Source organism: Erythrolamprus reginae, chromosome 1, assembly GCF_031021105.1.
Source record: "Erythrolamprus reginae isolate rEryReg1 chromosome 1, rEryReg1.hap1, whole genome shotgun sequence".
Taxonomy (NCBI): domain Eukaryota; kingdom Metazoa; phylum Chordata; class Lepidosauria; order Squamata; family Dipsadidae; genus Erythrolamprus; species Erythrolamprus reginae.
The window spans coordinates 56,974,304-56,996,367 of NC_091950.1; the positions used below are offsets into that span (position 1 = coordinate 56,974,304).

The window sequence follows — 22,064 nt, forward strand, 5'->3', positions numbered from 1 at the left end:
ATTAAGAATGTGGAGATCTGTCAGTCAGAATGGACAATATTGGGTTGATGGGCTAGTAGTGTGAACTGGTTAAAAGCAACTTCCTGTGCTCTTACAATTTTCCAGTCATAAATCAACTCATAAAGCATACAATGCATTTATCAAGGCTTTATATCAGCTATGGCACTTAAGCCTTTTGTCCTGTTCTGCTTTCCTAAAGCAAACTCAAGAAGGTTACATTAGTAGATTTATTATACAGAATTAAGAAGCTATACATACAGGTTTTCTTCTAACAACATGCACTAATCTTACCCTCCATGTAAGCCCCAAAGTTTCAATCCCTCCTGCCATTCTAAGATATTAGCTTTCGGGCTACACATTTCCTAGACTGAAGGTTATTGCCATAGTGCCTTATTTACAAAATGACATTCTCTGATGTGGCTGTGAAATGAGAATTGGAGGGTCCTGCCTCACCAGTTTCAATACACTTGAACTTAATTGAATCTCATTAAATCTTAAATAGTTCCTGAGAACCAAACGGTGCTGTTATTCTGCCCCCCACAAAAAACCCAAACCCTTTCCATTGCTGGCTCCTCTATGGCATTCATTTGAATACCGGCACACTAGAAATAACAATAATGTCGTTTCAGTCAGTGGTTTATGGGGGATGGTGAGCATGTGTGCCTGTGCTACAGGTATTGTACGTTCCTCAGAGTTCATGCCAAAATGAGGTGGTAGTTGAAAGGGGCCTTGTTGTTAACCACGTTTCATGAAAGGATTGTTTGTTTCCTTTCAGTGAACTTGCAACAGCCTGATTTCCAGGATGACCTTTTCCAACTGTTCTGATCTGATGGGAAATGCTGGTTCCCAAAGGCATCATATGCAAAGTAGATACAAAATACACCTGCTGTGTGAAGATTAGTGTTACAATAGCCATTGGTTAATCATAGAATTGGTTTAACGCCGTTCCAGTAACTCTGACCATTTTGAGGCTGTTTCAGGTAAAAGTCACCTACTAGTTAGTGGAAGTATTAATACAATATCGGTTTTTCTTATGCATACATGCATGCATGCATGCATACATACATACATACATACATACATACAGTAATTGATAATAATTTGTATGCCAGATATACTACAGGATTGGCTCCCTTAGGTCGCTAAGCAAATGAATAGCATTCCTTTTGCTCTCTGCTATGGGGTTTTCTTCACATTATTTTACTAGGTTTTAAGATATATTAACTCACACACAAACGTTTAGAAGTATAAATGACATATACAGTATATATTTGCAGCATTTTTTATGAAATCTGATCTTTGACATGAAAAGCTCTTGGTTCAGGCAGACCAGCAGCGATGGCCACGCCCCTGAACTGGTCTAGCAGTCGCTGCTTGCTCGCCCTGCAATCAGATGTCCTGGGACTGCAAATGTGGTAGGATGCAAGTCTGCACCAAAAGAGAATGGCGGGAGATGTGGTGTATATGCACAGCAGCTCTGAGACATCTGCTTGCCATTTCTGGCCTTTTCTGCTTGCTGGTTCCTGCCACTCTCAGACTCAGCTCCAAAGCCGCAGCAGCAGAAGATAAAGCCGATGCTGGGGGGGGGGGGGGATTAGTAGAAGGCCACGTGGAAGGCAGGAAAGCATGTCGGGGTGGCGGAGAGGGGAGGTAGCAGCCTACTCCTTTCCCCACAGCCCCGACATGCATTCCTGCTTTTAACACAGCCTTCCTGGTGTCCCCATGGCCAGCTTGTGAAGGCAGGCAAATGGAAGGCCACATGGAAAGCAGGCAAGCATGTCAGAGCAGTGGGGAAAGGAGGTAGCAGCCTACTCCCTTCCACACAACCCCAACATGCTTTCCTGCCTTCCACACAACCTTCCCAGTATCCCTGCGGCCAGCTTGCAAAGACAGGCAAATGGAATGCCACGTGGAAGGCAGGAAAGCATGTCGGGACAGCGTGTCTCCCATCTCGGCTCTGTGACACTTGGAGCTCCAAAGCAGCTCACTGGTTTCCCACCGAGCCAACTGCCTGCTCTCTTTGACCGCTGGCGCTACTCCAGGAACTCAGCTTGTGTAGACCGGCATTCCGAGGGAAGGAGGCTCAGCTGCAGCACTGCTTCATGCCGGCAAAGAAGTGGAGCAAGAGGGACAGATGCTACTGGCGGCTGGCAGGCAGCAGCCTTCTGTGCAGGGAAAGGATTGGGGCAGACCCAGCTGCGCCATGGTGGCAGTGCTTTAACCTGGTGGCAGTGCTTACCAGGGTGAGTCAGTCTGGGTAGCTCTTCATCTTCTCTAGGTTGCCCCACTTGTAGTCACGAAGCTAACCAGAGCAGGACATGGTGTGGGTGGAGTGGCCAATGCAGTCACCACTGAGAAGCTGCCTTGCCCACTTCCACCACCTTTCTGTGCTGTGCATAGAAGGAGCTGCTGCTGCTGCTGCTCTTGCCACCCTCCCTACCCGTATGCCTGTAGACGTCCGTAACCCTGCTGCTGTTTACTTTCATTTCGCAGTGGGAAAAAGAAGAAAGCTGAGGAAAAAGTGGGGGAAGGAGGAGGAGGAAGTGGAGCATCCTGTGGTCACCAGCACAGCAGCTGCTGTGAGGAAGTGACCTTATAGTAGTTCGACCTGGTGTTAAGGCCACAGGAAGTCAAAGCACTGAGGGAAAGGAGGATTGTGAGGGGAAGCAGCCCTGTCCACGCTGAATAACATTCGGGGTAGTCCTAGGAATTGGGTGACCCAAGCCACAGTTTCTTGGCATCCTCCAAGGAGGATGACTGGGGTGGTGGTGGTGGTGTCTACCAGCCAAAGTACAGCTTTTCATCATTTTTTCCCTTTTAAATGAAAACTCTTTCGACATTGTCTAGTGTTTTGAGTTGGCACCAGAGGTAGGTTCATACCAGTGTGGTCTGGTGCACTGCTCTGGTAGTGGCCTGCTGATTGTACAATTTTGGCACAATGGCTTCGGTGCTGCCTTTGCCAGTCCGTGCAGGCCGCCACCTTTTTTTCAAATTTTCAGTGATTTTACATCTCTCTGAAATGTTTAGAAGGAAAATTGTCCCTCTGCGCATGCGTGGAAGCAAAATCGTGCTATGGGATGTGCGTGCATGAGCGAAATGTCATTATGTGCACGCAGCACACCAGTAGGAAAAGGTAAGAGGAACCCCACCCCTGGCTGACCCAGGTGAAAGGCTGCCTTTTCTACAACATTCCCTTCCCCTCTTTGGATCACCCTTCAATGGGGGCGGGGCTCTGCCTTTGAAGAACTAGGGTAGGCGGTTTGTATGGATGATTGACCAGGGGGGATGCACGGCCCTCCGGGATGGAGAGCAGAGCAAGAGAAGGCTTTGAGGTTTGTTTGGGCAGTCAAGCCAGATGGCGGAGGGAAGCCCATTTGAGGGCTTCAAATGGGCAGAATGTGCTTCAGGATGTGCAACTCCTGGATCTAACAGTGAGTGACGTCAATTTGGCCATGCTCACCTGGTCACATGACCTCCCCCACTAAGTGATGCCCACAGAACTAGTAGGAAAAATGTTCACATTTCACCCCTGATTTATTGTCATACTCAGCCAGCAGAACTCCTGCCACCTAACACAGAGTATTAAATGTGCCTCTATGTACATTAGCTCTGTTGTCATGGCACAGTTGCATCACTTCTTCCCTTTAAAGGAGGAGATCATATAAATGATTATTGTGAAACAGATTGCTAACATTTAAAGTAAAAGGTGAAAAATCAGTCTGTGAGATCCCTGAAGATCATCCCTACGTATCCTGACATGTGCAACTGTTTCTGTTGCACTCTAATCTTGTGTACAATCCGTCTCCCTGCTCCAGATCTCTCAGAAGGGTCTAACATTGAAGAAAAGCCGAGTGGCTGCAGTATTGTGGAAGGAGAAATTGAGGAGGGAAAGTCATATTCAAGTTTGCATGATTGGGCATCTGGAAGCCTTTTCTGTGAGCCAGGAGTACATATATGATATGAAAACTGAAATGAGAGAAAAATTGTGATCATTTGACTTGCCAGGGTGTGAGAAATTGTGTTTTCTGCAGAACTCCCAAATTTCACAAGTATCTATGAATAACTGTATAGGGTAAACCCTGCTTAATTCTTGGAAGTGCCTCAATTACTGGAATGTTGGCAGTTTTTTTTGTTTTAGATTTTTTCCCCCATATACAGTTCAAAGCAGTGAACATACCAATACTTCTTCCTCCTATTTTCCCCATAACATCCCTATGAGATAAGCTGGGCTGAGAAAATGACTGGCCCTGCTGGTTTTTCATGCCTAAGGCAAGACTAGAGCTCAAGTTTCCTGGTTTCTAGACCAACATTTTAACTATTGCATAAAACTGGTTCTCTAATGTATTATATAATTATATTATTTGCATCATAGTTTCATATTTTAGAGAAGCAACTCAGGCCTGAAACTTGCAAAGCATTTAGATCTGCTGTTCATTTTTAATCATTTTAATAGATTAAAATAGAAATAATCAAAGCCCAGAAATGTTCTTCATCCTTTTCATTTCTATGTAGTCATGAACTGTAGTTTACGGGATCCATTTGAATTCCTTCAGTAGATTTATTTATTTTAGTATTCAATTTTTATGCCACCCTTCTCCTTAGACTCAGGGAGGCTTACAACATGTTAGCAATAGCACTTTTTAACAGAGCCAGCATATTGCCCCCACAATCCAGGTTCTCATTTTACCCACCTTGGAAGGATGGAAGATATTCCATAATCCAAAAAGTTGAATTGGAGAAGATCAACATTTGACTCAATATCTAAGAGCTCTAAGTATACACATTTAATAAATAATAATAATTATAATAACTCCATAGTAAAACCATAAAATGATCTATTTCCTTTCTACTTACATTCAGACATCTACAATGACCTTGTTTTAGTTTGTGAACCTCCCCATTTACTGTTAACCTTTCTTCAATGATGGTAACAACCCGCTTGGTTGCCCTAAGTGGTGAGTTATAACCAGTCCTTGGATTTTCACCTGTCTCAGCACTCCGTTCACAATCTATGTGATTGGCAGCCCATTCATACTTGTGACTGGTTTTCAAGCATTCCATGATCACGTGATTGCCATTTGCAACCTTCCCTGCTGGCTTCCCAGAAAGTCATTTGGAAAGTTGGCAAGGAAGGTCATAAGTCACTTAGGTATGTTTTCCCCATGCCTTCTTTACATACTCACCTATCCCCACAACACCTCTTGTGCACATCCTCACACCCTCCCCAGTGCCCATGATGCACCTGGCACACACCTTTGTGCATTGTTTCCAATCCATGCAATGCCTCCCCAACCTCTGCAGTGCCTCTTGTGCATTTTCTTGTGTACCCTACATTACCCTCACTGATTCACTGATGCTGCCTCCTCCCTGGTGCAGCACCTCTATTGAACCCTCACCAACACTCCACCATCTGGATGCATCTGCCTGCAGACCTAAAACTTGTAATACATTTAGATCTGCAGTTCATTTTTAATCATTTTAATAACATAAAAGCACTGACTTCTTCACTGGCAACTAAGACTGCAGGGATTGCCATCACTGAGCAATGCAATTGTGCTTCATGACCACATTGCTTAGCAACAGAAATTCTGGTCCCAATTGCCCTTGTAAATTGAGGACTATCTGTATAGGCCAGATCAGGAAACAGACTCCACAGAATGTCTGGGACTTTATTTTTACAGGTTAGAATTACCAAATTTTGAAAGCCTTGACAGCATCTTTCCTCCTCCCTTCTCTTAGTCAGGCGGAACTGATCTGAATTTCCTTCTAATATTTTCTTCCTGCCCTGGATTTCAATCATGTTTTTCCAACTGCAGTCACATAGTTTTTTCAAGATTATATCTGTGATTCTCTACAATTTCTGAAGGAAGAATGATACCTAAAGTTTCCTGGTGCAGTTGGTTGAACTTGGGTTTATTTTTATATTTTAAATATATACAGTATACCAAAGTCCTGTAGACCAATCACAATATTCTATTTATTTGTATTGTTTTCCAGAGAAAATGTTAGGAATGTTCAAATGTAATGCATCAAAGCAGGATGCTAGAATAAAGCGGCAAGCAACTCAAAGCAACTTTAATATAATATAGTATATATAATAATTTAATTTCTACGGGGGGCTGACTTTTAGTACAACCTGTATATATTTGAGCTATTGAATCAGAGGATCCAACTACTTTTATAGACAGCTTTCTTATTTCAATTATAATTAATGGATTTGTTGTTTAAACTTATCCCTGGTATTTATAAGGAGTCAAATGATAATGTGTGTGATGACATCATACAAATGCTATGACCTATGTACTTGTATTTGGCTGCAAATAGGTGTATCATTGTATGATTATGTCATTGTATATCTTTCATCAATTTGGCATCAGTTTGCTGTAGATTCTCCAGAAAAAAATACTGTATTTGGGATATGCTATATTAAGCATTTTTTTTGTGTGAAAAATATTTGGAATAAATATTGTTGCAAGAAAAAATTGATATGACTTCAATATTTGTTTTAGAGATAATTTTCATTCATTTTTGTCACTTTGCTTACAGTTTTAAATTAGAATTGTATACACAACCATTGTACTGTGTGTGAACAACAACATGAGCCACAATGGAAGGACTTATAGACATGAAGCTTTCATGAATTGGATGCACACAATACCTTTCTCAGATGGCAGTATTATACAAAATGCTGAAATGAGCAAAGTAAAATTGAGGAGTGTTTACAGTATAGAAAGCAAGAATTGGAACGAACTGAAAAAATCTATAAACTGTTTCGACTGTTTTTCCCATCTCTTTTCTTCAGATGACAGAATCTGTTCTCCGCCATTTATGGAATTAACAAATGCATGTGGAGAAGACACCTTGAAGCAAATAGAGAAAAATGGAATTGCATTCCCATTCAGTAAGTGAACAGTTTTTATATTTTACTTAATAGTGCATTTGTAAAGCATTCATCCACTACTACTGAACTCAGTGCAATTTAACTAAGTACTTGCACAGGAGATTGCTTGTGGCTGGAATATGTACATGTTGAATTAAGCACACTTGCTCCAAAGGTACACAAGATAAATATAAATCCAATACATACATACATGCATACATACACACATACATACATACATAAATACATACATAAATACATACATGCATACATACATACATACATACATACATAAATACATACATACACACATACATACAAAATTATATGCTTTCATTCTATTAAAATTATTAAAAATAATATGTGAATCTAACTGTACCCTATTTTAGTTGTTTTAACTTTGAATATACAATATTTTCTCATGATGACAACGAAAGATTAAGTCAGTGTTTCATCTGATCCACTATCAACCATACCTAGAAGCCAAGCAAACACTTTCCTGAAATCTTTAAATGAGGGCAATACAGCTTCCTGTGACAATCAAAATTCAATAGCTAATGTTTTCTTCTGTGAGTTTGTTTTGTTACAGATTTTAAAATCTGTAAAGGCTAAGTGTGCATATCGTGCATAAAATCACTAGTTATTTTCTCTTTTTCATTTTCTTTGTCTCTGTTATTTTGCAAATGTATTATCAGTTATTTTGGAACTGTCTGCCTTTATTTCAATATGTATAATGTTTGTGTTGGTTTACTTGAAAAAGTCCCTAATGCCCATTTAAAACTACAGAGTAATGTTTTTGCACATTGAGAATTTTTTTTTTGCATTTTTAAATATGTTATACTAACATGAATATTAGATGCACTATTATGATTATATTAATTAGGTATGTATACTGAGAGCTTACGCACCAGAGACAAATTCCTTGTGTATCCAGTCACATTTGACCAATAAAGTAGTCTATCCCTATCCCTATCTCCATCCCATCCTATCCTATCACCTAAGAGCAAGTCCGAAACTTGAGGGTCCTCCTAGATTCAAAACTGAGACTAGAACAACATCTCTCAGTTGTGGCAAGGTGGGCCTTCATACAGATCCGTCTTGTGCACCAGTTGCGGTCCTATTTGAATCAGGATGCTGGTAGGCCTGGGAGCCATGAAAAACTAGTTGCCCCGAGAGATATGAATTACTGTTGAATGAAGGAGATTGGGAGGTGGACTTTTAATGGGTTGTTTTATTATTGTTGTTATGTTGTTATTGTTTTTATTCTGTATTATTATTATTTTATTATCCTTGTACACCACCCAGAGTCCACAAGGAAGTGGATGGCTTAAAAGTTCAATAAATTAAATTAAATTAATTATAGTATATCTATTATAGTATATTAAATGTACTACTGTACATTAATGTAAATATAAGTTCTCTGGGCAAGTTAATAATATGCAACATCAATATATAAACTATAGAACCATGAAAGTATTCATTTTAAATTGGGAATCTCAGACTATCAATCATTTAAATGACTCTAGTAATGTCAATATATCATAAGGATTAAATAAGGCAAATTCCTTTAGCAGTGCTCTTCTGTATTTCAGATGCCACTCTCCAAAAAGCCATCCCTTTTCATTTTGCTTTATTTGGAAAGACCTTTTTAAAGAAATGACAAGTGCATGAATCTTCCAATAGAATTAGCATAGCTATCGAAGACCCATCTGTTCATTTAAAAAGTTCAAGAACTTCAACAGTTTGTCAATTATAGTGGTAAGCTCTTGAAGGAGAAACAGTGGCTGCTTATAGTACAGTGTAGTGTAACAGCTATGTAGTGCAACACTAGTGTAGTGATGGACTAATTGGGAACATCCAAATTCAAGTTCCCAGCTTAACTAAGACGTTTATTGTATTACTTCTGGTCAATTCCCATCTCTCAGACAAGTCAATCTGACATGGTAATTTATTTATTTTATTTTATTGGATTTATATCCCGCCCCTCTTCGAGGACTCAGGGCGGCTCACAGCATGTACAGAAAAACAGGAAACAATAATAACAATCCAATTATACCTTAAAAAAACAATCTTAAAATTCTAATTAGAAACTATCAATATCATTCATTCAGCAGTCAAACTAAGCATTCATTGGTCAGGGGGAAGGTCTAAGGAACCCCAGGCCTGGCGGCAAAGATGAGTTTTTAAACTTTTTTGGAAGGCAAGGAGGGTGGGGGCAATACGAATCTCTGGGGGGAGCTGATTCCAGAGGGCCGGGCCCCCCACAGAGAAGGCTCTTCCCCTAGGTCCCGCCAGCCGACATTGTTTGGTCGACGGGACCCTAAGGAGACCAACTCTGTGGGAATAAGATTAGAGAAGATTCCTATATAAACTGCCTCCATCTCTTAGACCAGGATTTCTCAACTTCGGTTATGTTAAAATGTTTGCAGTCTTCAACTCTCACATTTCCCTAACTAGCATGCTTGAAATTCACACTTCTTAAATTTGATGTAAATTTGAGAAACACTGTCTTAGAGAAAGTCAAGAATATAAATACAATTGAATAGATAATAATGGAAAATGCTGGCGCCAGACTCCCTCAATGGACCCTAGATTATCTATTCCTTTTGAGAACTTGTTTGTCCTCTCCAATGCCATGCTGGATAATTCAAGAGTTGAAGTATCAGCATCTCTTAAAATGCCAGATAAGAGAATGCTGGTTTCAAGGGAAGGGCAGCCATTAGGTGAATATCACTCAGCTGGGTGGATTAACTAAATCGGTAGAGTTAATTGTTACAAATTGTACTAAAGTGCTCTGTATATATTCTTTTGTACTAATTCACAATTTACTTTTTTTGTTAATTACTGAAGTTTGTAAGACAAGAGTCGCCCATGGAACCAACTCTCATGAGGTAAGTATTTGCACAGGGATTCATATACTGAAAAACTGCTTTGGCTGGAAATTAAGAGAAAAACTATAGTAGTCCACCTGTGAGTGGATGTTTGACAACTGGCTACATTTATTATGGTTACAATGTCCTGGAATCATGTGATCTCTTTTGCAACCTTCTGACAAGCAATGGGGAAGCCAGATTCACTTAACAACTGAGTTACTAACAACTACAGTGGTACCTCGAGATACGAGTTTAATTCGTTCCGGACCTGGGCTCTTAAGTCGAGCAGCTCTTATCTCGAACGACTTTTCCCCATAGGAATTAATGTAAATAATTTTAATTGGTTCCAGCCCTCAAAAAACTCACAAAGTTAGTCTAAATCAGCGGTCCCCAAACTACGGCCCGCGGGCCGGATGCGGCCCAACGAGGTCTTTTAACCGGCCCGTGGCAAGCTCACGAGATTTTACTGGTCGATAAAATAAGCTCCCGAATCTCCTGTCAACTCACCGCGGTCGGCTGCTCAGCGAGGAGAAGGTGGAGAGGCAAGGGGGCGGGGAGGAAAGCGGGCCTGCAATTGGCCCCTTCCTTTGTCGCCTTTAGGGAGAGAAACTGTTGCTGCCCTATGGCAGAGCAGCAACAGTTCCTCTCCCTAAAGGCGAGAAAGAAATTGGCCAATTGCAGGGCCGCTTTCCTCCCCGCCCCCTTGCCTCTCCACCTCCTCCTCCCCTCCTCCTCCGCGGTGAGTGAAAAACTGTCCACTGAAAGTCACAGCTAAGTGCACCATGGCTAAGTTTGTGTGTGGGGGGGAGGCGGCTGCTTGAAAACCCCTGACCTCCATCGCCTCCCCCCCACGGCACAAGGCGAGCACACCTCGCCGCTGACACAGGCGGCGGGGACTGCCCTGTCCCCCCTGCGCAAAACTACGCAGCCCCAGATCGCTCGCTTCTCCAGCCAGCAAAGCCGATTGCCCGGCTTTGCTGGCTGATGCAGGAAAGGAAAGCCTCACATTTAAAAAGCACGCCACTTTCTGCGACTGCGGCGCCGTGGTGGCCTTCAAGCGCGGCCCTTCGCGGCGCCCCCCACCCGTTCCTGCAGGAAGAGATCGGGCACTTTACCGGGAGGTGGAGGCGGCGTGGGGCCGGACGCTGGGTGCCGGGGAGGGCGAAGGAGTGGACGCGCCTCTCAGCTGCAGAGCGGAACGGGGATGGAGATCCGCGGCGGAGTCCGGCGTTGGGAGCCTGGGGCCATGCGGGACCGCTCATCCAGGCTTGCCGGTCCACGCGCGCCTGGATGAGCGGTCCCGCATGGCCCCAGCGCCGGACTCCGCCGCGGATCTCCATCCCCGTTCCGCTCTGCAGCTGAGAGGCGCGTCCACGCCTTCGCCCTCCCCGGCACCCAGCGTCCGGCCCCACGCCGCCTCCACCTCCCGGTAAAGTGCCCGATCTCTTCCTGCAGGAACGGGTGGGGGGCGCCGCGAAGGGCCGCGCTTGAAGGCCACCACGGCGCCGCAGTCCCAGAAAGTGGCGTGCTTTTTAAATGTGAGGCTTTCCTTTCCTGCATCAGCCAGCAAAGCCGGGCAGTCGGCTTTGCTGGCTGGAGAAGCGAGTGATCTGGGGCTGCGTAGTTTTGCGCAAGGGGGACGGGGGACAGGGCAGTCCCCGCCGCCTGTGTCAGCGCTGAGGTGTGCTCGCCTTGTGCCGTGGGGGGGGAGGCGATGGAGGTCAGGGGTTTTCAAGCAGCCGCCTCCCCCCCCACATAGAGATAAGAGAGAGAAAGAAAGAGAGGGACAGAGAGAAAGAAAGAGAGGGACAGAGAGAAAGAAAGAGCGGGACAGAGAGAAAGAAAGAGGGACAGAGAGTAAGAAAGAGAGGGACAGATAGTAAGAAAGAGAGGGACAGAGAGAAAGAAAGAGGGACAGAGAGAAAGAAAGAGAGGGACAGAGAGAAAGAAAGAGACAGAGAGAAAGAAAGAGGGACAGAGAGTAAGAAAGAGAGGGACAGAGAGAAAGAGAGAGGGACAGAGAGAAAGATAGAGAGGGACAGAGAGAAAGAAAGAGAGGGACAGAGAAAAAGAAAGAGAGGGACAGAGAAAAAGAAAGAGAGGGACAGAGAGAAAGAAAGAGGGACAGAGAAAGGGAGAGAGAGAAAGAGAAAGAAAGGTAGAGAGAAAGAGTGAGAGAAAGAGAAGAGAGAGCGAAAGAAAGAGGGGGGAGAGAAAGAGGGAAAGATAGAGAGGGAGAGAGAAAGGAAGAGGAGAGAGAGAAAGGGAGAGAGAGAGAGAAAGGGAGAGAGAGAGAGGGAGAGAGAAAGAGGGAGAGATATAAAGAGTGAGTGAGAGAAAGAGAGAAGAGAGAGAAAGAAAGAGAGAGAGAGAGAGGACAGAGAGAAAGAGAGAGAACTAGAAAGACAGAAGGATAGAGAGAAAGGGAGAGAGAGAGAAAGGAAGAATAAATATTAAATATTGTATTTGTTCCCATTTTGTTTTTTACTTTAAATAATGTATGTGCAGTGTGCATAGGGATTTGTTCACACGTTTTTTTAATAGTCCGGCCCTCCAACAGTCTGAGGGACAGTGAACTGGCCCCCTATGTAAAAAGTTTGGGGACCCCTGGTCTAAATTATGCAGAAAGACATGTTTTTAATGAAGAAATGTACATGTACATATAAATGAATAATGAAGTTTCTTTCACTTAACTTGTAAACTTTCTTAAACTTTTAAATTTACATATGTTCAACTTCTCTGCCACCCAATCCTGTAGGACAGAGGTCCCCAACCCTTTTTGCACCAGGGACCGGCTTTAAGCGTTCAAGAGAGGAATGGGTGAATGAATGGACGGAGGGTGGGAAGGAAGGAAGGAAAGAGGGAAGGGACAGGAACAGAGGAAGGAAGCAAGGAAACTTATGAAAGGGGAGAGTAAGAGAGGAATGAGTGAAGGGAGGGAGGGAGGGAAGAAGGTGGGAAGGAGAAAGAAAAGAAGAAATAGAGGAAGGGAAGGTAAAAGAGAGAAAGAAAAAGAGCAAGAAAGAAAGAAAGAAAGAAAGAAAGAAAGAAAGAAAGGGGGAAGGGACAGGAACAGAGGAAGGAAGCAAGGAAACTTATGAAAGGGGAGAGTAAGAGAGGAATGAGTGAAGGGAGGGAGGGAGGGAAGAAGGTGGGAAGGAGAAAGAAAAGAAGAAATAGAGGAAGGGAAGGTAAAAGAGAGAAAGAAAAAGAGCAAGAAAGAAAGCTGCAAGCACCCCCCCGAGCCCCCCAGGCCGGCTGCAACCTTTTAAAACATGCGCGCCGCTTCGCAGCTGTCTCCTGAAGCCGAACGCGGAAGTTAGCGTTTGGCTTCAGGAGACAGCTCCTTGGCGCTTGTATCTCGAATTTGGGCTTGTAAGTAGAACAAAAATATCTCTCCCCTCCCAGCTCTTATCTCGAGTTGCTCTTAAGTAGAGCAGCTCTTATGTCGGGGTTCCACTGTACAGAGATTTACTTAACAACTGGGGCAAAACTCACTTAACAGATGCCCCAATTTAAAACATAAATTCTGGGCTCAATTGTAGTTGTAAGTAGAGGATTACCTGTATTCTCATTGAGAGCACTGAAGTGGAGTACATGCAACTCATTGTACGCAACCCTACAGATACCATGGACAATGTTTCTAAATGCTATCAAATGTTCTCACAAGACTAAGAGAAATATCCTGACCCAATAAAGGATCTGTAAAGATCAGGTAGAATGACTATTACTATTACATACCATATTTTTCGGAGTATAAGATGCACCAGAGTACAAGATGCACCTTAGTTTGGGGGGGAGTAAAATGGGGGGGGGGGGAGAGAAATCTGCCTACCAGGTTCTCATCTGGCTTGCATCCTTAGTCTGGTCAGCTTCAGCACATTATTTTATCCCCTGGTTAGGGCTTAAAAAAACCTTTGGCGAGAGTAACAATGTAAAAGCCTGCAAGATTGTTAGTACCTCGTTAGGGCTGGAAAAAAACCTATTCAGAGGGAGTGACAATTAAAAATCCTGCAAGGTAAGAGCTGGGAAGATTGCTAGTACTTCGTTAAGGCTAGGGAAAAAAAGTTCTAAAAAGCTACATTCAGAGCATAAAACACAACCAAATTTTCAGCCTCTTAGGGAGGAAAAAGGTGCGCCTTATACTTCAAAAAATTGCTTTATTCTGTTGTTTATTGTACATTTTATTGTAAATCATTTTGAGATGCTTTGGCATAATGAAACAGTAGGTTAAATTAAATTTGGGGAAAGGCTAAATAAGAAATCAGCTGCAAGTCCGAGAGACAGATTGCCAAGTGTTTCCAATTGAATGACACAGTTCTGCGCGCGCGCGCACACACACACACACACACACACACACACACCGGTTTATTTGAATAAACATAAGAAGAGCTCTTCTGGACCAAGCCAGTATCTGAAACACTTCAATATTATGTGTTTTACAGTGATCAAGCAACTGCATTCAAGAAGCTCACAACAAAAACTAGGAAAGGAAGGCAATAATGTTCTTCCATTCATGCTCCCTATTAGCTTGAATTAAGTTTTAGCTTAATTCCATTCATGCTCTCTATTAGCTTGAATTCCGCTCCAAGTCTCCAGAGAGGGGCGGCATACAAATCTAATAAATTAAATTAAATTAAGTTTTGCTGTCCCTAATCAAGAATAATAACCCAATAACCCAATCTTCCATCAATTTGTCTCCTTTAAAACCATCTGAATGTATATTAATGCCACTGACAGCAGCAGCAAATAATTGTATGTATGTATGTATGTATGTATGTATGCTGTGCATACTGCTACTGGAACCATCCAATACAATGCTTTTTTATGTGACACGTGTATTTTTTATCGGTACGACTGTAAGTGCAAGTCATATCTTTATTTTTCAGATGGCTATCATATTCAACCGGGAAGCCCTGAAAGCCATCCAACCTCCATGCGTGATTCAAAGTTTCATCAACCACAATGCTGTCCTGTACAAAGTCTTTGTGGTTGGGGAGTCATATACTGTGGTGAAGAGGCCTTCTGTGAAGAACTTCTCAGCAGGCATTTCTGGTAAGCTTTGGGAGTAGTAATTCAACATGGTATACTAGTGGGGAAATCTGAAGAACACCATTTTCCATTTTGGTGACTCCTGATCCAAAATATATAGAGGACATCAGGTTGAAGAAGATTGAACTCAGTGTTTCCATGACTTTTTGGATTTTTTGATGTTTTTTTTAATTTGTATGTATATATGCATAATGTATAATTTAATTCTCCGGCTCATTGGAACTATCTTTGGATATCCGCACTGCCCCCACCCTCCTGGCTTTCCGGAAAGCCTTAAAACCATGGCTATGCCAGCAGGCCTGGGGGCCATGAGCAATAACATCTAGCTCTGGCCCAGAAGTACGAACGGTTTAATTAAGAGGATTTTATACTGTTTTTATATTATTTTACTGATTGTATGCTGCTCAGAGTCCGAAAGGAGTTGGGCAGCTCACAAATCTAATAAATTAAATTAAATTAAATTTCTCCCTCATCCTCCCAAGCCCTTGTACCACTAATTTCTTTGGGAGATAGCAACTATTCTTGCCAACAGCTGCTATGGACATTCAGATTTATGTACCTAAGTACTAATCTAGAACTGGAGAAAAAGGGAAGGGACACCACAGATTTGTTCCGAAAACAAGCAAGTGAAGATGGAAGCAGAAGAGATTGTTATGACTAGGAACTCCTACGTGTTTTTAATTCTGCCTAGCTTCTATAGAGGTTTTGAGATTAGGGCATCATAAATCTATTGCTAGATGGAGTTGGGTTTTTTTAGTTCTATTTGATACTTGACCCTGACCATCTCCACTGAACTCTTCTTCTTAAGAAATTTAGACAATGCTTCCCTGCGTGTTATGCACATTCTACTGGAACTTTATTGTACGTGCCCAGAGTCACATTTTTCTAAAAAGGGCAGTTATATAAAGATGATTGATTGATTGATTGATTGACCATATTGTGATCTTTCTTGAATGCTTTGATATTTTATTCATATGCTATTTGCTTGAAATCATACTAATGAAATTCTTACATTGATTCATAATATCTAGATGGTCTGATTATACTATATCATTCAAAAAAATGCATTGAATTAAAATGTTTTGCGATTTCATTTATTTATTTTCAATACATCCTATGAATAAAACATTTTGGAAACTCTAATAGGTCTTCTTTTTATGTAACTATTTATATTGAATTACTGTGTTGATTTATAAGTCAAGTACGCAAAATAACAAGGTGACGTATTTTTAAAAAGATATTTGCCAAAGTCACAAACTCTAAAAATTAATACACATCAAGATAACAAACTATAATATCAAAAATGATTAAAATTGGTATGAAAAGTTTTCTCTGAGTTCAGTTCCATTCCTAGTGTACATGCTATTTTCATATAAGATTTGTCACTGAATTCGTCAGGGTTTGTTTTTTTTACTTTATCATATAGGCTAAACATGTGGTCATTCGTAATAGTCTCCTGCTCAAACAATTAATCCTGCTTTTGTTTTTTTATTTAGATAGTCAGCATTCATGTAACACTTAAAATATTTATCACAGATAAACTTGCAATCTTCAATCAATATATTATTCAACTAAAATTTGAATGGTACATAAACACAGGAATTATTTACTGAATGATATAATATTTAAAAACGGTTTCTTCCGTTAACTGAATTATAGCCTTTTAATAACAAAATTGTTTGTTTATTTATTTATTTATTTGCATTTATATGCCGCTCACTCCCTGAGGACTCAAGGCGGCTTACAACAATTATTCCTACATTCCTTCAGTACCTTCAAAAAGTTCCATTGTAGAATGGTCACATTCAAATAGATGTATGATTCTAGATTTTAGCAACTTGAATTTTTATTTTAGTTTTTTTCTTCATACAAAGCATAGCTAGTTTTGACCTCTGTTTTCATTAATAACAGTGAGTTTTACAGAATCTTACCCAAATTCAGAAATAATAAGGCTGTCAGATGGTCTCAATTGGGATGTTTTGAATTTCCTACAATTTTGGGAATAATTCCAGAAAATATACTTCAATAAGTTTGATACCTTTTTACTTATATGCTGACAATGGCAAGAATGATAGCATTGGAAAAATCACATTGTGCCAATAATGCAAGATTGTGGTAATAATAACATAACTTTTTAGTCAAAATAAAAAATTAAGCAAATTTAAACAAGAAAAACTCCCTTTTATAGAGTGCAGTTCCCAGCAAGGCATATTGAGACATTTGGACTATGGATTTTAGAAAAAGAGACTAATTTAAAACAACAAACAAAATTACAAGCAGACATAAGCAAAAATCTCAAATGTTTAATATTAAATAATAAAACCATAGCATCAATATTGAAATTATGTGTAATGAATGGGGAAGAGAATGGAAAGGAAGAGCGTATGTTATAAAAATTACCTTTCACAATGTTTTTACTTATGATCTACTTTTCCTTTTGTCTTCTGTATCTTTATGCTTTGCTTTTTTGTATTCTTTTAGCTTATGCAATGTAATAGGAAACATTGGAAGTAGTTCCATATACGGTAGCTACTTGTTAATCAACAAGCACCTAGTTAGGGTTGTTTGTTAAAGCCTATAACTTTATCCAAATTTTCAGTTTAAATATATATTCTATCATACTTTTTAGATCCAATGCGCACTTTGCTTTAGCTAAAAATTACACTTTTATTTTTTAAGGTTTCAGTTGACACCTGAAATGAAAAATTGGGACCATGAATTCAATGGCTAGAAAATGGTTTCATATTCAGCTTATTTCTAATTAATCAATAAATACATCTTCATTCTTTTGGGAATACTTCAGATATGACTAATTATTTACATAGGCAAATAGGCTGCAATATCAAAAACTCTTGATTTGTCTATGTGATTAATCTACTACTTGAAATCTAAAAATCTCTAGATGGCTTACAGGATTTCTTGTATAAACACCATGCAAAATTAATATTAAAATCAATTATATAATAAAACCAATCATCTAATTATCCAAATTAGACTTCTTACATAATAACTACACATTATTTGGTTTGGCACCGGTAAATTATAATCCCTCAAGGTCTTCTGGAAGAGCCACGGGATCACTGCTTCTGAAGAACCATAAGGGTGGGTGCTATCCTTGTTTCAGGGGGGGCAATCAATTCCAAAGGAGGTGTGCTGCAGAGAACATTCCTTGTCAGGTCATCTTCCATTGCATTCCCTTATACACAAGAATCCTTAGGTGCTCCCTAGTTTAGGTGGGACCATATGGGGTGGAAATGGTCTCTACAGTATCGCCCAGAGCCTCACGCAGTTTTACAGTGACTGGCCCTTGGAATTGCACTCACAAACCTTTTAGTAACCAGTGCAGAGCTGTCATATGTCAATATTGTAGCTGGCCTCTGGGTATACGTGCTCTAATACGTACATTCCTGATCATCAGAAATTTCTGGATGGTCTTTAAGGGTTTCGCTATGTGGAATGAATTACAGTAACCTAATTTAGAAATGACCAGGGCATGAGTGCATAGCGAAGCCCATCAAACCCCATCAAGTCCAAGGTGGAGAAATTGGCCTCTTGGAGCAACAACCACTCCATCTAGTTTGGGTTAAGTCTGAGCCTGTTTTTCCCCATCTAGACCCTGACAGCCTCCAGACACCAGGTCATGTCTTCCACAGCATCTTCCAATGGGCTTGGAGTGGAGAGATATACCAGGAGAATAGGACAAATTGTAAGTCACAGACCAAGAGATGGAAGTCAGAGAGGAGGGGAGTGTTAATCAGAGTTCTAGGCAAATATATTGGCAAAGGGGCAGCAGAAAAATAGCTTTACAAAAGTTAGCCCAAACAGTAGGCTGCTGAATTATCTTACAGACACCCCTGACCAAATAGATGTACAAGATGTTCTTTGCTGATCACAAACAACCTGTCTACAGTGACTGGGCAAAAGCAGCACAAACTCTTAAAAGGCAATGCTTCTTCTTATTTCATTGTTAAATTATTAGTATTAGTATTAGCATTAGTATTAGTATTATTCTGGAGCAAGCAAGCATCAATACAGGTATCTTTTCCCTTCTCAATGTCAACTTTAAGGTTTCTTCCATTTTTTAATGTTATTCTTTCAAACAAACAAATAAATAACTTGATAAAAGCTCCGCTCCTTTATGAAACAAAACTATCATCTCCTTGTCAATTATAGAAGCCAAGATATTGCATTCTGGCAATTGATTAGAGCTCAGTAGAAATAGGAATGATGTAAATACCAAGGATTTTATTTGTTGAAAATATGGATAAAGTTGCTGGATTATAGTGCCCTCTAGTGCTTGTAGATTAAAATATTTTTATGACTAGTGATTTTGAATGTAACTTTTAATGAACAATTTTTGGTTACTTGCATGTAATTTTTTTAATTCTACAGATTTGTTTGTAACCTTTTTTCCCTTTAATTTCCATTCTATAGATAGAGAGTCAATATTTTTCAACAGCCACAATGTATCAAAACCAGAATCCTCTTCCATCTTAACAGCAGTAAGTATTCCAGACTCCTCTCAATTTAACACTGTTCTTTTTGGGTTTATTGTTAGGAATTATTTCAGGAAAGCAAAAGCTCAGAATCATCCAAAATCTTTCACAAACTTATATGAAAATGTTATTCTTTCCTTGAAACATAGGAATTATAATGCTTGGTTAGGAACCATTCATTCGGGGACCAATCAAAATTACACAGTCTCTAGGTTAATGATCATTATGTCTTTAAGTTGGGATTCTTGCAGTTCACCTGCATTTATGACCATATGGGGACCTTCAGTTCTCACATACATTCACCTACGTCTTTGCCCCTCTGCATCGCTGCCTGGAGCCCACTGCCTCTTGCTAGCCCTGCCACCTTAAAGTTGACATTTTGTCCCCAGAGATACGGGAATTAATTAATTAATTAATTTGATTTGATTTGATTTGATTTGTATGCCGCGCCTCTCCCCAGACTCGGGGCGGCTCACAACAATAATAAAAAACAATGTATCACAAACCTAATATTAAAAAGTCTCTAAAAACCCCTTATTTAAAACATACCATGCATAAATTATATAGGCCAAGGGGAGATGTCTCAATGTATGCCGCCCCGAGTCTTCGGAGAGGGGCGGCATACAAATCTAAGTAATAAATGAATGAATGAATGAATGAATGAATGAATGAATAAATAAATAAATAAATAAATTCCCCCATGCCTGACGGCAGAGGAGGGTTTTAAGAAGTTTACAAAAGGCAAGGAGGGTGGGGGCAATCCTAATCTCTGGGGGGAGCTGGTTCCAGAGGGTCAATCTGGCAAGATTTCAGGCATTTTAAAATATTGATTTGTGTTATCTGCAGATGCTGTATTTCACGTATGGAGGAAATGCGAGGATACCTGTTTTTTCTTTGGCATCCCTCTACAATTTCATTCTCTGTCTTTCTTTTGCAGCTTGATAGAATAGAAGGGGTGTTTGAGAGACCAAATGACGACGTTATCCGAGCAATCTCAAAGACACTAAGGCAGACACTGGGGATTTCTCTCTTTGGCATTGACATTATCATTAATAATCAGACCGGTCAGCATGCAGTCATTGATATCAATGCATTTCCAGGTGAGAGCAAACTGATATATTCAATACACCAAAATACAAATATCATATTTCAAAGTTAACATTCATTTCAAGCAAGAGTGCAGAATATTTTTTTCAGACAAAGCCCCATAATTGTCCTTTCAATAGTATACTAAGAATTCAACTTCCAAAAGTGTGAGTAAGGTCAAGACAAAGTGGCTGAGCCCATGATAAAAAATAATAATAATATAAATTTTATGTAAATCAGATTAAATCAAATCAAATTTAATTCAAATAACACGATTGCATCCACTTCTATCATAATAATAAAAAAATATTTTTGAGAGACCCTGTCCCTGAGGATTTCAAAATGTGGCTTCCCCCTTTAACATTTAAAAACTATGTTCACTCTCAAGACATGGTTGAAGAAAGTAGCATAACCGTGTTTTTGGATCTAGGTTCAGCATCAACAGTTCTGCAGAATTTTATTTATTTATTTATTTTTATTTATTAGACTTGTATGCCACCCCCTCCTCAGCAAGTTCAAGAGCAGATAGGCAATCTACATGAGTAAGATCCTCCATTGAGTTAGACACTCAAATTAAGCAATGGACCCCTTACAATTTTAAGTACAGGTAGTCCTCAATTTACAACAGTTCATTCAGTGACCATTCAAAGTTACAGCAGCACTGAAAAAAGTGACATGACCATTTCCCACACTTATGACCTTTCCATAATCCTTGTCACACGATCAAAATTCTGACTCGTATGTGTTGTTTCAGTATATTTTTGTCTTCAACCTAGTAGCTGATTTCATTAGTAATGTAATTAACAATAGCTTTTTTCCTCCTGTCAGCTGACTGGCTGCCTCTAGATATGATAAATCACCATCCAATTTAGATCCATTTAATAATAATAATAATAATAATAATAATAATAATAATAATAATAATAATTTATTATTATTATTATTATTATTATTATTATTATTATTATTTATTAGATTTGTATGCCGCCCCTCTCCGAGGACTCGGGAGAGACTTTGGTTTCTCTAGTAGCATTAAGTATTGCCATCGGGCACTCGCATCTTGGGCAACCTCCCATCAGTTGAAAACCAACTACTTTTATATAGATTTCATTTGGTGTAGAAATAAGTTGGTAATCTTAAGAAATATAGGCTGCAAAGCTATATATTTATTTTATTTATTTATCACATTTAAAATTTGAATCATACCAAACTATGAACGGAAGCAAAAGAAATGCTAGATTTTTAAAAACGTCTTTTAAAAAAGTATATACCGTACTGAAGTTCAAGAATATTTCAGAAGAGCTCTGCTGTTAATCTGTTTAAAATATGAACAAGAATGTTAGATTCTTGAGATGTGTTTCACAAAAACATCTTATTCTTCCAAATTGGTGTGGTTTCTGCTTGATTTCAGTGCCAGTAGAAATGCATTCATTAGATGTACTACTTGGTCTTGGGTTTATGAGCTGTTCTTTCCTATTTTCACTGAGTGTTCCCTCAAAATTCTGCAGAGCAAATTGATTCTAATTTTCTTCAGAAAATTAAATCATCTATTGTCTCACAGGAGATATCTGCTAATACTATCATTTCTCTGGATTTTAGAAAGGAATGGGAAATTACCAATTCAGTCTCAATCTGTTGGCATCTTGCATACAAAAATGTTTCTGTCCCAAACATAGT

At 40.0% G+C, this 22,064-nt stretch overlaps 1 protein-coding gene across 1 annotated transcript in view; it reads left to right on the forward strand.

Annotated features, from left to right (window-relative positions):
- The window catches only part of ITPK1 (inositol-tetrakisphosphate 1-kinase), a 159,178-nt gene that overhangs the window by 129,081 nt on the left and 8,033 nt on the right, over positions 1 to 22,064 (forward strand). The window contains exons 5-9 of the mRNA XM_070753029.1: positions 6,803 to 6,901; positions 9,731 to 9,771; positions 14,643 to 14,808; positions 19,240 to 19,307; positions 20,239 to 20,401. Coding sequence (XP_070609130.1) covers positions 6,803 to 6,901; positions 9,731 to 9,771; positions 14,643 to 14,808; positions 19,240 to 19,307; positions 20,239 to 20,401 — 537 coding nt within the window. The remainder of the gene's footprint in view (positions 1 to 6,802; positions 6,902 to 9,730; positions 9,772 to 14,642; positions 14,809 to 19,239; positions 19,308 to 20,238; positions 20,402 to 22,064) is intronic.